Source organism: Balaenoptera borealis, assembly GCF_965194805.1.
Source record: "Balaenoptera borealis genome assembly, chromosome: 14".
NCBI lineage: Eukaryota > Metazoa > Chordata > Mammalia > Artiodactyla > Balaenopteridae > Balaenoptera > Balaenoptera borealis.
This window is the reverse complement of record NC_138875.1, coordinates 91,971,334-91,988,219: the sequence shown is the minus strand read 5'-3', so window position 1 is coordinate 91,988,219 and position 16,886 is coordinate 91,971,334. Positions and strand designations below refer to the sequence as shown.

At 44.0% G+C, this 16,886-nt stretch overlaps 2 protein-coding genes across 33 annotated transcripts in view; both read right to left on the bottom strand.

The window, feature by feature from the left end:
* ZNF268 (zinc finger protein 268) overlaps positions 1 to 3,136 on the bottom strand; it is a 48,126-nt gene extending 44,990 nt beyond the window's left edge. For 3 of the 12 annotated variants that reach the window (XM_082355085.1, XM_082355084.1, XM_082355086.1), the window contains exons 1-2: positions 2,943 to 3,129; positions 2,545 to 2,626 (exon numbers count right to left, since the gene is read on the bottom strand). In XM_082355085.1, coding sequence (XP_082211211.1) covers positions 2,545 to 2,577 — 33 coding nt within the window. In that variant the 5' untranslated portion in view covers positions 2,578 to 2,626; positions 2,943 to 3,129. Of the gene's footprint in view, positions 1 to 2,544; positions 2,743 to 2,786 lie in introns of those variants that run through there. The other 9 variants (XR_014234358.1, XR_014234359.1, XM_082355091.1 and 6 more) reach the window with 8 other exon arrangements.
* Positions 3,137 to 11,136: 8,000 nt separating this feature from the next.
* ZNF140 (zinc finger protein 140) overlaps positions 11,137 to 16,886 on the bottom strand; it is a 59,678-nt gene continuing 53,928 nt past the window's right edge. For 19 of the 21 annotated variants that reach the window (XM_082355126.1, XM_082355127.1, XM_082355128.1 and 16 more), the window contains one exon: positions 13,636 to 15,125. In XM_082355126.1, coding sequence (XP_082211252.1) covers positions 13,663 to 15,125 — 1,463 coding nt within the window. In that variant the 3' untranslated portion in view covers positions 13,636 to 13,662. Of the gene's footprint in view, positions 11,898 to 13,635; positions 15,126 to 16,886 lie in introns of those variants that run through there. The other 2 variants (XM_082355124.1, XM_082355116.1) reach the window with 2 other exon arrangements.

The following is a 16,886-nucleotide window of genomic DNA, read 5'->3' as shown; positions in this document are numbered from 1 at the left end:
TGGAGACTGAAAACATGATGAACACTTCAAAGACCAAAGCCTGGGATTTGCATCTATCAGTTCACTCTTCCGCCCCAGAGGGTATATGCTGTCCTGTTAAGAACTCAGAGCAGGGAGGGCTTCCCTGGTGACGCAGTGGTTAAGAATCTGCCTGCCAATGCAGGGCACATGGGTTCCAGCCCTGGGCCGGGAAGATCCCACATGCCGCAGAGCAACTAAGCCCGTGTGCCACAAGTACTGAGCCTGAGCTCTAGAGCCCGTGAGCCACAACTACTGAGCCCACATGCCACAACTATTGAAGCCCACGCGCCTAGAGCCCGTGCACAGCAACAAAGAGTAGCCCCCCCCCACCACAACTAGAGAAAGCCCGTGTGCAGCAACAAAGACCCAACGCAGCCAAAAATAAATTATAAATAAATAAATAAAAGAACGCAGAGCAGGGAGCGTGAGCCCCTGGGTTTGAATTCTGTCTTCTGCTGAGTGATCCTGGCAGACCGCCTGCCTCTCTTTGTCACCTTTCCTTGTCTTTAAATGGGGCTAAGAGTCCTACCTTCCTATGAGGCTGCTGTGAGGATCAGTTTGTATCTGTAAAGTGCTGAGACCCAGGGCTAGGGAGAGTAGACACTGTAGAAATGTTAACTAGTATTACTGAAGTTGTAAAGTTTTCTTTATACAAGTCCTCTGCATTGCTCAGGTTTATAGTACTTTCACCTGTTTTACTGCCATTGTAAATAGGCTAATTTCCCTCATTATAACTTCTAAACAGATACAATTTATAAACAGGAAACGTACTGACTTTTAGACTGATTTTGTACCAAGGAATCTTACTGGATTCTCCTCAAGCTACCACTCTCTTCCCACAACCACAGGGCACACTGATTCAGTCCACATGGCTGTCTTCCTGCCTCATTCCCATTTCTGCAACCAACCGCTGCTCCCTCTACCCCACTCCTTCCTCTCCTGCCCAACAAACACCCACACTCACACTCTGCTCTGGAAATATCACAGCGAAACCCACCACTACCATCACCACCAAGTCCGATTTGAACTTCTGTGACATAACAGCACTTGACCTCCCTGGGGCATCTCACGTGGCAACCATTTTTGAGGTTTCTTTTTCTTTGACTCTGAAACACAAGTCTCTCCATTTCTCTCATTTCTATGGGGCTGCTCAACCTTCAGCCCCTCCTCCACCACCTTCCCTTGTCCATCCCCTGACCACTGCCCTCAGTGCTCTTCCCAGGAAACATGTGCTCCTTGAGCTAATCTGGCTATACCTACTCAGTGATACCTGTCCAGACCTTTCTCTCGAGACAGATACCTACCCACCTGCCCACCAGCACCCGCAGGGTCCCACCATATCTAAAGGAAATGTCCACCAGCCCTCCGTAACAACTCTGATGGCCTTCCCTGACTCAGGGAATGGTACCACTCCCAACCCAGGCCCACAGAGCAGACCTCCAGCAGTTATGCCTGGCTCTTCTGGCTTGCTCACCACCAGCACCCAACTAGTTACCAAGTCCAGTTGCTTCTGACCCTACCGTCTTTCTCCCTAGAGGATAAAATCCAAGTGTTTTTTTTTTTTCTTTTTCTTTTTTTTTTTTGGCCGTGCCGTGCAGCTTGCGGGATTTTAGTTCCCCGACCAGGGATTGAACCCGGGGCCATGGCAGTGAAAGCACCGAGTCCCAACCACTGGACCACCAGGGAAGTCCCCAAATCCAAGTTTTTAATGTGATCCTCAAAGCCCTCTACGATCTAATCTCTGCCTGTGGCTCTGGCCTCATTTCTTAATACACACTCCACCACCACCATCACCTACAAAACCATAAACTCTACATTTCAGCAACTGTAAAGTGTTCCAAGGTCACCAACATACAACATCACTTCAAGCCTCTCAAATTTGCACGTTGCTTCCTTTCCCTAGGATGACCTTCAGTCCCTTGTTCACCTCATTCACCTTTCAAATCTCAGTTCAAGACTCCCTTATTAATCCCTGAAGCATTTATTGGGGTGTCCTTACTTCCAAAACTGGCCCTGTGCTGTGTGTCTCCATACACTTCCACGGCCGGCTCTCGGAGGACCCCTAACGTGTCACTGTGCTCATACATTTTCTTGCCCACAATTCCCACCAGACCATGGCTCTTCCAAAGCAGGAACGACCTATCTTCGCACCTTTAGCACCTGCCCCAGGGTCCAGCAAACAAAAGACAATAAACAAAGCTGTTGAATAACCGAAGGGACAAATGCGTAACTTCCCAAATGAGGCCCCAAAACTAAGAAAATATTTGTCGAAGAAACTGGAAAATGGATGATGACCCGTCGTTTAAGTCAAGGCTCAAGGTACAGAATTGGCAGGAAAGAGACTGAAAGAAAGAGTAAAGTAACAGTCTGACGACAAGAAGCACTTCTGGACGGCCCAACGTCATCTAAAGGAGGTGCAGTGGCTTGGAAGCCCCACGCAAGCTCCGACCCTGGAAAAGATGGATGAGCACACGTCGGTGTTCAGGGCGCTTTTCAGAAACGAGAGAAAAACCCCCGACTCACCCAGACGGCAGCCGTCCGGACCCTGGTGGCCATCCTCACGGCCAGTTTTGTGCGCCCTGCGGCGGGTGGCAGGACCCGACGGCTGCGGGAGAAGAGAACCGTGAGGGAACCGGGAACCGGTCTCCCCGCCGCTCCCACGCCCACGCGGGACCCTCCTGCCCCCCCGAGGACCCGCCCCTCCCTTCCCACGGCCGGGCCTCCTTCCCTCACGCAGCGGCGGGGTTCCCCAGCTCCGCCCCCACCTACACACACGCGATCGGCTCAGGGCAGGCGCGGGGGAGGCCAGACTAGTCTGCACGGTCCCACCGCCCTGACACGGGAGGGACTCGGCGCGCGCGCCTCCCCCAAGCCCTGAACCGGCAGCGGGGGATGCGGGGGAGACCGGCTCCGCAGCCGACCTCCCGGATCTGCAGCCAGAACCACTCGGTCCTCGCTCTCGACTGTGCGGCGCCCGCTCCGGTGCTTCGGCGACGGCCCTCGGGCAGACGAGGTCGGCGCGCTCCAGCTCAGGTCCCCACGACGAGCAGGGGACGCACACCGCCCACCAGTGCTCTCCCGGCTGGGGCCGAGCCGACGGCGGCCGCTAGGGACGCACAGGAAATGCGTCAGGGCGACCCGAGGGCAGGACGAACTACAACTCCCGGAAGCCTCTGCGGGCGTTCCTCCTGCGCGGGGCGGCTCCAGCCGAGGGCCGCCGGGACGGGGCGCTGCGGCCGCGAAGCGCAGGCCCTTCCCGCCCCACCCCCGGGCGCGGGCGCGCAGACTTTCAGTGATACAGAGGATTAAAATAATTGATAGCACTAGCGCAAAGGCGGGAGGCGTATAAGTTCAGTTAAAAGTGTTCTAAGGTTCCTGCTTTTCCAAATGGTAAAAGTCCTAATTTATACTTTAATAACGCAAAGATTCGTTCCGTTGTATAAGTGACATTTATTTTCCAGGAAAATTAGGAGTGGCATTGTCTTCCTTTGGGGATGGGGGTGGGTGAATCCTTTAAATGTCTGGCTTAATCTAAAACAGCTGGAGTCTCATATGTGCTTCTGCGTTCACTGTGTTGCTTATGTGGAAGTATCAACATATAAAAAAATCTGGCCTCACATAGGTATGTGTCAATAGTTGGAAAAGGACAGGGTATTTCAATATACTTAGATAACTGCATATTCTTTGTAGTAAAAGTTGAACAAGGAATAGGTCAGTTTCAGTGTACGATCTGAAACCAGAGAGGTGAGCTTTTTCTACTCTATTAAAACCCATTGGTCTGTCTTGCACTTTGAATGCATAGTTTTATCAGGCATGATTTTGTAACAACATGCATTGGTCATTTGGAAAATATTGGTTCACTGACTAATGCAGCTCTTCCAAACACTGACACCTCTCCTTATACAACATGAAAGCTCGTATTCATCAGTATCATCATTGATCTTAAGTACTGGGAATCTGTGAAGTTCACAGTGGCCGATACAAGATTTCCAAAATTCTGTTTGCACTTGAAAACTCTAGCTTTGTATTGGCAGACAATGCTGGCACTTGTTCCCCTTGTGTGACAGCTCACTTGGTTGGCAGTTGAGAATGTGTCTGCCTCACCCACGTTTGCCTCACCTTTCAGTCCTACTTTCACGCAAAGTTCAGCTCCCGACTCACATAATCACACAAGTGCATTTTCTGAAGACAGTTATGGAACTTCAGGACGCAGCACAGAATATTTGTTGCATAGATACTAAAAAGATACGGACTCAAGAGTTGATATTTAATAAAATTAGTTTTCACTGCTCCATCAAGGACATCCAGAAGTGAAATTGGTCCTTTTCTCTTCTTTTTTTAACTGTGAATGTGATGATGAAGAACATAATGGCGACTAATAAATGTCTTTGGTGCCACTTCCTAGATGCATGGGGAGTGCCCACAGTGGTACCCCTATGGCTTTTGCACCATTAGAGCAAGTTCAACACAGTAGGCAACATCTTGAGTTTGGAATATCAGTACTCGCTGTAAAATTCTTTCAACATTTCTGTATGTTTGAAATTTTTCATAATAAAATATTGGAGGAAAATATTGTGGAAGAGACAAACTTTTCAATAAATTGTGCAAGCCAAAAATAAATAAATAAATAAAAATTGTGCAGGAACAATGAGATAGCTATACAAGAATAGAAAAAAAACTGCTGTCTCACAATATATTTAAAATCAATTCTAAATAGATTAAATATGGGACTTCCCTGGTGGCGCAGTGGTTAAGAATCCTCCTGCCAATGCAGGGGACATCGGTTCAAGCCCTGGTCCAGGAAGATCCCACATACGGTGGAGCAACTAAACCCGTGCACCACAACTACTGAGCCCGTGTGCCACAACTACTGAAGCCTGCGCACCTAGAGCCCGTGCTCCACAACAAGAGAAGCCACTGCATGAGAAGCCCGCGCACCACAACAAAGAATAGCCCCAGCTCCCTGCAGCTAGAGAAAGCCCGCGTGCACAAACAAAGACCCAATGCAGCCAAAAATAAAAATAAATAAATTTATTTTTTAAAAGTAGATTAAATATTAAACGTGGAAAGGAAGGCTCTACAGGTTTTAGGTTGAAATGTAGAGTTAGCATCCTTTGCCCACTGATTTGTTAACCAATCCCTGTTATCTGCTAAGTTCTCATGTTGTGTTAGTTTTCTGTGCTGCTGTAACAAAACACCACAAACTTGGTGGCTTAAAACCACACACATTTATTATCTTACAGTTCTGAAGGTCGAAGGTCCGACACAGGTCTTCCTGGGCTAAAGCAAGGCATTGGCAGGGCTGCATGCCCTTCTGGAGGCTGCTGGGGAAAACCCTCTCCTTGCCTTTTCCAGATTTTAGAGGCCATGAGCATTTCTTGGCTCAAGCTCCCGTCTTCCACCTTCAGAACCAGCAACAGAGGGCTGAGTCCTCCTCGTGCTGCATCGCTCTGGTCTCCTTTTCTGTCTCCCTCTTCCACCTTTAAGGACTCGTGTGATGACATTAGGCCCACACAACAATCCAGGATAATCTTTCTATTTTAAGGTCGGCCGATAGCAAACTTGGTTGCCCTTTGTCCTGCAAGGTAATACATTCATAGGTTCCAGGATTGGGATGTGGACGTCTTCCAGGAGCCATTATTCTGCTGTTCCGTTTCTCGTCTCTTTATTTTGTTCCATTGATATTTGCCTATAATGTGGGTCTGCAAACTTTCTCTGTAAAAGGCCGGTGTATTAGTTTTCTAGAGCTGCCATAATAATGTACCAGAGGGTGGCTTAAACAACAGGAATTAATTTTCTCACAGTTCTGGAGGCTGAAAGTCTGAGATAAATGTGTCAGCAGAGTTGGTTTCTGCTGAGGCCTCTCTCCTTGGCTTGTAGATGGCCATCTTCTCCCTGTGTCCTCACAGGCCGTCCCTCTGTGCAGGTCTGTGTCCTAATCTCCTCTTCTTTGTAAGGACGCCAGCAGTCATATTGGATTAGGGCCCGACCTAATATTCTCATTTTGACTTAAAATGTTTAAACTTTAAAGGCCCTAAACAGTGACATTCTGAGTTACTGGGGATTAGGACTTCAACAAAGGAATTTTGGGGGACATAATTCAGCCCATAACAATCAGTTAGTAAATATTTTAGGTTTTCTGGGCCATAGTCGGTCATAACTACTGAACTCTGCCATTGTAGCACAAAAGCAGCTATAGATATTACATAAAATGAACATGGCTGTGTTCCAGTAAAACTTGGACAGCAGGCCAGATTTGGCCTCCTGGTCCACACTATGGGAATCCATCATTGTCTTGTTATGTCATCACAGCAAGCCTTGACAAGTAGTGGGTCAAAGCCCTTTTTTATTGTCATTCTTCAAAAAGGTCTCGGTTATTTTTCCTCCTTTGGTCTTGCATGTACATTGTAGGCTTTGCTTGCCAAGTTCCACGTAAAAGCCTTCATAATAAAGGGTGATACGTGCCAAGCTGTATCTCCACGGGGCAGGCACTGCCACTTCACTGTACAACACTCCTCCCATCTTCTTTGCTGAAAGAACACTGTATATGCTCAGGTGCTGGTTGGCCGTACGTTTGTGGTTCAGTGGGTGGGTGTTGGTTTCTTCATCAATTCATTCAACTAATATTCACTGAACGCCCACTATGAGCCATACTTCACTCATTAAAGTGAAGCATTCAGGGGCTTTCCTGGTGGCGCAGTGGTTGAGAATCTGCCTGCCAATGCAGGGGACACGGGTTCGAGCCCTGGTCTGGGAAGATCCCACATGCCGCGGAGCAACTGGGCCCGTGAGCCACAATTACTGAGCCTGCGCGTCTGGAGCCTGTGCTCCGCAACAAGAGAGGCCACGATAGTGAGAGGCCTACGCACCGCGATGAAGAGTGGCCCCCACTTGCCACAACTGGAGAAAGCCCTCGCACAGAAACGAAGACCCAACACAGCCATAAATAAATAAAAATTAAAAAAAAAAAATTAAAAAAAAAAAAAGTGAAGCATTCATTCTGGTGGGGAAGACAGATAGTAAACAGGTAGGTAGGTAGGTAGATTGAAAGGTTACAAGCACTGTGGAAAAAATGAAAAGAACAGGGTAAAGGGGATTAGCAGTGCCCGTGGGGTGGCTGCACGTTTAAATAAAGCAGCATCTTAGATTCCTAGGCCTGCTGTAACAAAGCACCACAGAGTGTGGGCTTAAACCACAGAAATTTATTGTCTCACAGTTCTGGACCCTAGAAGTCCAAAATCAAGGTGTTGGTGGGATCGGTTCCTTCTGAGGACTGTGAGGGAAGGACCTGTTGCAGGCCTCACTCCTGGACTTGTAGACCCTTCTGCCACCTGTGTCTCTTCACATCACCTTCCCTCGATCTGTATCTCTGTGCCCAAATTTCCCCCTTTTCTAAATAAGGACACTAGTGATACTGGATCAGGGTCCACCCTAACGACCTCACTTTAACTTGACTACCTCTGTAAAGACCCTTCCTCAAAGTAAGGTCACATTCTGATACTGGGGATTACGACTTCAACACATGAATTTTGGGAGGACACAGTTCAATCCATAACAGGCAGTCTAGGTAGGACTAATTTGTAAGGCAATACCCTCTAAATCTAATCTCCTTCCACAGGGCTGTGTGACAAGGGAACTTTGTCACTAAAAATATCTAAAACTTAATTCCTAACATATGGAGCCATAGGCAGTTGGCTTTTCCAGCCCTCTGAAGGCCCACATCTTTGGAATCTCTGTTCCCTTCCATCTGTCACCTAAATTTATCTCATAATTGGAACGTCTTGCCGACCTCAACCACTAGCTGTTTATACACACCATTGCTTTCTTTTCAACCAGTACAGCTGCTGAGACACTAGACACATGGCCACCTTGCAACTTATTTACGGACAAAGGTAACTAAGTCAATTTTTTTCACTTCTTGCCATTAACAAGAAAACAGATTTAATCAATATGTGCTTAATTCATGGATGAATATAAAGAAAATATTTTCTGATTCCCCATGGCCTATAGCGTTGGTGACTGAGATGCTGGGCCTTTCTTAAGATTCCCCAGTGGTTTCCCATTACCCTTAGGAGAGCGCCAGGACCCTTAGCCAGATGTGCAGGCAGTAGGAGCGGCAGGAAACCAGCAGACGCTGGAGCCCAAGTGATCTAGGCGCCTCCACTTCTTACTGGGCCACCGGGACAAGTCACTCTGAACTCATGAGATGGAAGGAAGGAGACGCATTAACAGAACTGGTGTGAAAACCAAATGAGAGGGTGCCTGTAACTCATGTGCCACACGACACTTTAACATAATTAGTTTACTTTCTTCCCGTTAGGACCTGGTTTCCACTTAGTAGCTGTGTCATTTTAAGATATCACGTCACTAACACAGTGACAGTATAAAGAGGGAGACCTCTAGAGGTCGTTGTTTGAGCAGAGTCTGAGTGAATTTGTCTCAGGAGAGGACAACAATGGTAGTGCGTATTTGTGTTTTACATTAGAATAGCTGATTTTATAAAAACCTCTGCTATGTCAGACTATCTTATTTCAGATCTGCCACAGTTGCTGGTTGTTTTTCTTTCTTTTTTTGTTTTTTGGCTGCATTGGGTCTTTGTTGCTGCACGCAGGCTTTCGCTAGTTATGGTGAGTGGGGGCTACTCTTTGTTGCAGTGTGCGGGCTTCTCATTGCAGTGGCTTCTCTTGTTGCAGAGCATGGGCTCTAGGAATGTGGGCTTCAGTAGTTGTGGCGTGCGGGCTCTAGAGCACAGGCTCAGTAGTTGTGGCGCACAGGCTTAGTTGCTCCCTGGCATGTGGGATCTTCCCGGACCAGGGCTAGAACCCGTGCCCCCTGCATTGGCAGGTGGATTCTTAACCACTGTGCCACCAGGGAAGTCCCTGTTGGCTGTTTTTCAAATGAAGCTCTACCATTTACTAGCTACATGATTTGGGGCAAATTACTTAAAATTTCCAAACTCTAGTGCTCTTAACTGTAGGGGAATAATATTATGCTCCTCATAGGACTATAGAGAGAAATAACTTAACGCATTAAGGGGCTTCACAGATTGGCTATCTCATATCAAGCTGTCTATGATGAAGATGCGCTACAAAAATAAAAACCACCACACATTCGTTATTAGCGTTCGTTTGGAGCTGCAGGTTTTCTTGTTTCCCAGAAATCCTTGGTTTTCCGATTTTTTAAAAACAACTTTATTGCGGTTAAAGGTTACACACAACAACCTGGATCCAGCTAAAGTGTCCAGTTCAATGAATTTAACAAATGAAGACAGTCATGGAACCACTACCACAACCAAGACACAGGTCACTCCCAGTGGTCCCCTTATGGTCCTGTTTAAAGTCAATTGCTCTCCCACCCGGGCCACAGGTGACCCCTGACCTCTCTCCTTTATCTATTACGCTTTCTAGAATTTTATACATGGGAGTCATATAGTATGTACTCCTTTGTGTCTGAATTCTTAGAATGCTTTTAAGATTTAAGCATTTAGCCTTGCAGGGCTAGATTACAATGTGTTTATCTACTCACATGCTGTGAATTATTATACATGACATCTGTTGAGTTTACTGTATTTGTGTTTGTTCTGGTTTTAGGCGATCACGATCACAGTGCTTAACATTCAGGCACACATTTTTGCATGGACATATTTTCACTTCTCTTGGTTATTTACCTAGGAATGGAATTGATGGGTCACGTGGTAACTGTATGTTTAGCCTTTTGAAGACAAGCCAAACTGTTCTCCAAAGTGGCTGTACTATTCTGTAATCCCACCAGCAACGTGTGAGGGTTCCAATCTCTCCAATCTTCAATAACTAGCCTTATCTTTTTTACCTTAGTCATGCTACTAGATGTGAAGTCCTATCTCCTCCTGGTTTTGACTTGCATTTCCCTATGACTGACGCTGTCGAGCATTTTTACAAGGGTTTACTGGCCATCTATACACATTCTTTTGTGAAGCATCTGGCAAATCATTTGCACATTTTTTTGTTCACCTTCTTACTGTATAATTTATGAGTTAGTTATGAGCATCCTTTGTATTCTGGATACAAGCCCTTGTCAGATATACATATTGTTAATATACCAGTCTATGGATTGCCTTTTCATGTTCTTTTCAAAAGAGCAGAAGTTTTAAAATTTTTATTAAGTCCAATTTATCATTTTTCTTTTATGATTCATGCGTTTTGTTCTATCTTTGCTTAGCCCAGGGTCATAATCATTTTCTCCTATGTTTTCTTCCAGATATTGAAAAATTCTAGCTTTTGCATTTAGGTTTGCAATGCATTTTGAGTTATTTATGGATGTGATGCGAGATAAGGGGAGGGTTTTTTCCATACAAATATCCAGTTGTCACACCACCCTTCATTTAAAAGAATGTCTTTTCCACATTGAGTTATTTTGGCTCTCATGTCAAAATTTAATTGACAGTATATGTGTAGGTCAATTTCTGAACTCTCTATCCTGTTTTATTGATCTATATCCACCCTCATGCCAGCATTTTATTAGTATAGTTCTATAGTAAACTTTGAAATTAGGTATTGTAGGCCCTACAACCTTATCCTTTTAAAAAAATTTCTTCAGTTATTCTAGGTCATTTGCATTTCCATATAACTTCCTGATTAGCTTGTCAGTTTCCACACAAATGCCCCTGAACTTAAAGATTAGTTTGCGGAGAATTGCTCTCCTACTATATTGAGTTTGTCCATCCTTGACCATGGTGTATTTCTTCACTTATAATATTTATTACATGCTCTCTATGATGTGTTCTTGAATTTCTTTCAGCAATGTTTTATACTTTCACTGTACAGATCTTGCTCAATTCATTAAACACATCTAAGTATTTCATATTTTTGTATCATTGTGAGATTGTATTTCTGATTTCATTTACAAATTGTTCACTGCTTGTACATATCAATTTTTGTATATTGATCTTGTATCCTGCAACCTTGCCAAATTCCCTTATTAAAGTTCCAGTAGCTTATTTGTAGACAAGAACTTTTGAAGAGAAAATATTCCATCACTGAAAAGATTGTTTTCCTGATCCTAAAAGTAATACATATTCTCCAAAGAGACTTTGAAAAGTACAAAAAAAAAAGAAAAGAAAAGAAAAGAAAAGAAAAGCAAACACCAATTCTCCCAATATGTAGGTTAATTGCTATTGATCTTTTGACAAATCTCCTTAGAGTTTTGAGCAAGATTCATTTCCGTTTTTTGAAATTCATTTATTTATACATATCTGAGCTTACTCGGTATTGACAATTATTTATCATGCTTTTTTTGTATACCACAAGGACATTTTTCATGTTACCAAGCTTTCTGTTTGTGTAACCTTAATGTCTATAAATAAAAAATTTTCTATTATACATTTTTAATATTGCAAATTTTGCAGTATTATAAGTACTGTTTCAGTGATCATCCACAGACGTACATTCCTTAGGGTGTTAATAATAGTAATATTATTATTATTAATAGCTAAGACATACAGTACTTCCTATGTACCAGGCACTGTTTCAAGTACTTTACACAGTATCTCACTTAATCCACACAACTATCCTCGGACATAGGTACCAGCAGTATCTCTACTACACAGTTCAGGAAAACTGAGCCATGGGTTATCGGAAATTCTAAGAGGCCCAGCTACGGGGCTCCTCTTTTACGCCCACAGAGAACCACTGCTTGTAATGAAAACCACTTCTGGTAGGAGTACGTTACATACGTGAATGGTGTGTAATCACTGAGGAGTTACTCAGCCATAACTGAGGCGCCAGGAGGTTCTCAAAACGTGAGGCCTTTATCCCAACTGTGCCAGAAGAGTGAGCTGTGGCCTCTTGCTCCTGCAGTTCTCAGGTCTCTCGAGTCTAACAAGCATTTCTAGATTAGTCCTGGGAGAGACAGCAAGGTCGTCGTCCTGTTATTCTCAACAATCTTTATATCATTCAACAATCAGTGAGCATCTAACGTATACACATTGTTTGCTGGAAAGTGGCAAATAATGGTCAGTCCCTACACACACAAGATCCATTTACAGAATGAAACAGAGAATTAAAACAGATTCTCTTTCTAAATCTTTTTTGGGTCATGGACTTACCAGAGAATCTGAAGATTAGGTTCCTCTCTCTTAAAGGGAAAACCTCCATACAAAGAGAATGCTTTTGCATGCAATATTAAAAGCTGTTTACTGATCCTCAGAATGCATCCATATACCCACTATGGGTCAGTGATTTCCTTGGTTGGTAAGTTCTGACGCAGGTAAAAGGGAAGACATGTGTGACTGGAAGGGAAGTGAGAACTCCATCAGTTCTTACTGGCAATTGATCAGTTTAAAGTGAATGACAGACACTAGGGTGGGGCAATAATGTAATGTTAACAATCACACCTAATGTAATAAAGCAATTCATACATATGAGGCATGTTCTAAGCTCTTTATGTGTTTACTTGTTTGCTCCTCACCACGATCCCATGAGGTAAGTAATGTTATCCCTAATTTGCAGAGGAGGACATCTGTAAGTTAGGCACAGAGCAGCTAGGCAGCATGCCCAAGTTCACCCAGCAAGGGAAGGACAGAGGTGGGAGTTCAACTTGGGGAGCCCAGCTCAGACGTATACTATTAACCACTGTTTTCTTCATAAAGATACAGCAGTGCTGTGTCTATTTTAGGAGCATACTTGCTCCAAGTATTGCCCGGGTACCTGCTCCCGCTCAAATGGAGCCTCTCCCTGGCGTGTTCAAGTACCCAATGCTCCTTTAGGTCCCAACAGCCAGAGGATCATTGTGTTTAACCTCCCAAGAGTCTTTAGCAGCCTGTCCCAAGAAGCACAACTCTATGACCCCAAACAACTTAGAATTAATGGGAAAGTTTGCTAGCAGGAGGTTCTCAAGCTTTCTTGATGGTAGAATAGGAGAAACTGGATATCCTTTTTTAATATTTAAAAGCATCTTCAAATAATTATTACAGTGACACCTAATAGACTATAAAACTCACTCATAATTCCCTTATCTAACAAGTCAATTCTGTTCATTTATCCATAGATACGTTTTCAATTGTTACCCACATGCAAATATATTTAAACTGGGTACTAATAGTAGTAAATGTGTTCTTCCTTCTCTGCCTCACATGATAAGATTTTCCCTGCTGCTAGCCAAAATGTGGTTTATATCAGACACATAAAACAGACTAAACACTACAAAGTGTCCCAGGAGAGAGGGACAATCAAGTAAAAAATGGCATCTTAACTCACTGCAATATCATTTTCCATTGTTTGTTACAATAACTATACCCATTTTTTATTCCCCTCAGCAGCAACTCTCATTTATTTGCCTTTTTAAGGTAGCGCTCTCATTTATTTTTTTGAAGGAAACAAAGCTGGATCATCTATCAATAACTCACTTACTTAATGGTTCCTTCTCAGATTTTAGCATTTAACGCTGGGTGAAGAAGGCTCCCAGGCCAACTACTTCTGCGGGAATTTGGGAAAAGAAGACAATCTGATATACTAAGGTGAAATTTGTGTGTTTTTCCCCCTCCAGGACCAATTCTCTAGTGCAAGAAAGGGTAGTAACAAGACTGAAAGCAGCTCTTCTCCAGAAGGAGTTCTCCAATGCTAAAAAAAGTTATTGCTCTTTGTGAAGAATTCCATATTTATTACATTAATATGCATTTTCTCTAATATGATTTGTCTTGTATCTAATAAGGTTAGGGCTATTAACAAGTGCTGTCCCACACTGATTACATGTTAGGAACTGCTCTCCGGTGTGAGCTATTTGATATACTATACGTGGAGAGTTCTGGCTGAAGATGATCCCACACTGATTACATTTATAGGTCTCTTCTCCAACATGAACCCTCTGGTGCTTAATAAGGTCATTCTTCCGAATGAAGGCTTTCCCACACTGACAGCATTCATATGGTTTCTCTCCAGTATGAATTCTCTGGTGCACAATGAGGGCAGAACTCTGGCTGAAGGATTTTCCACAGTCATGGCATGCATATGGTTTCTCCCCAGTATGGGTTCTCTGATGTGAGAAAAGGTGAGAGCTTCGACTGAAGCATTTTCCGCAATCTTTGCACTCAAAGGGTTTCAGTCCAGTGTGAGTTCTATGATGGACAACAAGGTGAGACCTCTGGCTGTAAGACTTCTCACAGTCACTGCATTCGTAGGGCCGCACCCTAACATGGGTTCTCTGGTGCAGAATGAGATGCGTGCTCTGTCTGAAAGACTTCCCACATTCGGCACACTCATATGGTTTCTCTCCAGTATGAGTTCTCTGGTGCCGAATAAGCCTGGAGCTGTGAACAAAAGACTTTCCACACTGATTACATGTGTACAGTTTATCTCCTGTGTGAGTCCTCTGATGGGTAACAAGGTGAGAGAACCAGCTGAAAGACTTCCCACATTCTTTACATTCATAGGGTTCCTCACCAGTATGAGTCTTTTGATGTCCAATGAGGTGAGAACTCCGGCTGAAAGATTTTCCACATTCTTTACATTCATAGGGTTTTTCTCCAGTATGAATAAGCCGGTGCCTGGTAAGATTAGAGCGCCAGCTGAAGAATTTTCCACATTCCTTACATTCATAGGGTTTCTCTCTATGCGTACCCTTTGATATACCAAGGGATGTACCATGAGTAAGAGAGTTGTTATCAGGGCATCTGTACGATTTATCTCCTGCTTGAGTTCTTGCAAATTGAAGAAGGTGAATGTTTTGACAGAAGGTTTGACCAGAGTCATTACTGTTGCTTGCATAACTTTCCTGATGACCACTGAAAACCAAATCATGTTTTAAACTTTTAGGATGTGAGTCATGTTTATGGAAATACTCTCGCAGTGCTAGCTGAGAAGGAAGAAGACAGTTTCCCCCATATTTCCCATTTTCACAGACTCTCTCCTGACGAAGTGCTTTCTTTTGGGTGAATGCCACTTGCCTCAGATGTCTCTCCTGGCTGTCCTGGGGCCTGTCCAACTGACCTTCATGTGTCCAGACTTCTTCCAATGACAAATACCAGAGATCACTCTTTGCCATTCTTTTCATTTTAACATCACAGGAGTGTTTATCTTTAGAAATGCTCTTACTGGAAGTTGATGATTTAACTTCAACTGCAGTCTCCAAATCTGAAAGAAATGGAAAAACTTTGCATAACTAAAAACAGTATTAAGGTCAGAATGGTAGGATGTATGTAGAAAAAAGTATGTAAGTCATGCAGAGTTGCTTTTAAATATGGTTTTGTAAGCTTGACAGAGAGTGAGAAAGGGAAGGAAGGCCCATTAACAGGAAATGGGCCGGGCTATAATATGCACATAAAAGGAGCAAAGAGGGTAAGAGAAGCCACAGGACTGGCTACGACACATGGGATCAGGATGTTCAGTGCTGGGGTGGCAATTAAGGAAACCCAGAAAGCGCTGCACTGCCACGATGTAACCCAACTATTAATGATACAAGAACCTGACATGTCTCCTTGCTGCCAGGCCCTTCCCCCACATGAATTCTTCACATTCCTAAACCATGAAAGCAGCCATGTGGCAGGAAATGGCTTCTATCTATGTCACCAAAGCAGTACAGAATGATTACATGTGACTGACAGAGCAAACCTCTCAGAAAGGCCATGGGGTCGGCTGGCAGGGCGACTGCACAGAAGGGACCCAGATACAGGTTCTAACCTACGCTTTGCTACTACTAGTGGTGAATTTAGACAAGTTGCTAAACTTTTCAAAAATCATATTGCTTCTCTGTCATCTAAGGACCTATAAGGTTATCCTAAGTATCGTATAAGGTGGGAGCTCATAACCGATATGCTCACTGTTATCATCATCCCCGTCTTCTACTTTGATTCCTTTGTTCTGAGACACCAAGACTTAATTAAAACTGACAGGACTAACACAGGACACTAACTCAGAACCTGAACCTTAACTCACATTCTCCTGGACTTTTCGCCCTTCTGTTTATATGCATGCATATTACTGCAAATTATTTTCCCTGGTTCAAAGCCTGCGTTTGTTTCTCAATGCCTTTCAGCTAAAATGTTTGGTTCTGAAATCTAGAAAAAAATCCACTATTTACCCAATACCACCTCTTCCTACATAAGTGGGGCAATACTCTACTCTTACTTGGTGTATGAGGTGAATTGTGTTCCCCAAAGAAGATATGCTGAAGTCTTAACCCCCAATATCACAGGTTATGACCTTATTTGGAAATAGGATCATTGCAGATGTAATTAGTTAAGATGCAGTAGTACTGGTGTAGGAGGGCCCTAATCCAGTCTGACTGGTGTCCTTACAAGAAGAGAAGAGAAGATACAGAGGCAGACACACAGGGGAGGCGGCCATGTGAAGATGGAGGCTGGGTGAGGTGATGTGTCTACAAGCCAAGGGGCACCTGGGGCACCAGAGCTGGAAGAGGCAGGAAGGACCCTCCTCTGGAGCCCCAGAGGGCACACGGCCTGCCCACACAGTTCTAGAGACTTCTGACCTCTAGAACTGTGAGACAATAAATGTGTTGATTTAAGCCACCCAGTTTGTGGAACTCTGTTTTGGCTGCCACAGGAAACAATCCCTGGTAAACAATCCCTGTGCCAGGCTCCTAACTGCCTCCTTTGTACAACCCAAACCCCTTTCCCAGTCCTCATTTTCATTCCCAGCTCTGTTAGTTGCTAGTTTCTTCCCCATCCTGATTTCTTTTTTAAAAAATTGTGATTAAAACAATACATATAACATAAAATGCACCATCTTAACCATTTTTAAGTGCACAGTTCAAGTATTAAGTATATTCACATTGTTGTACAGCCATCACCACCATCCATTTTCATCTTGTAAAACTGAAACTCCATACCTATTAAACAATAAGGACCCAATCTCCCCTCAACCCAGCTCCCAGCA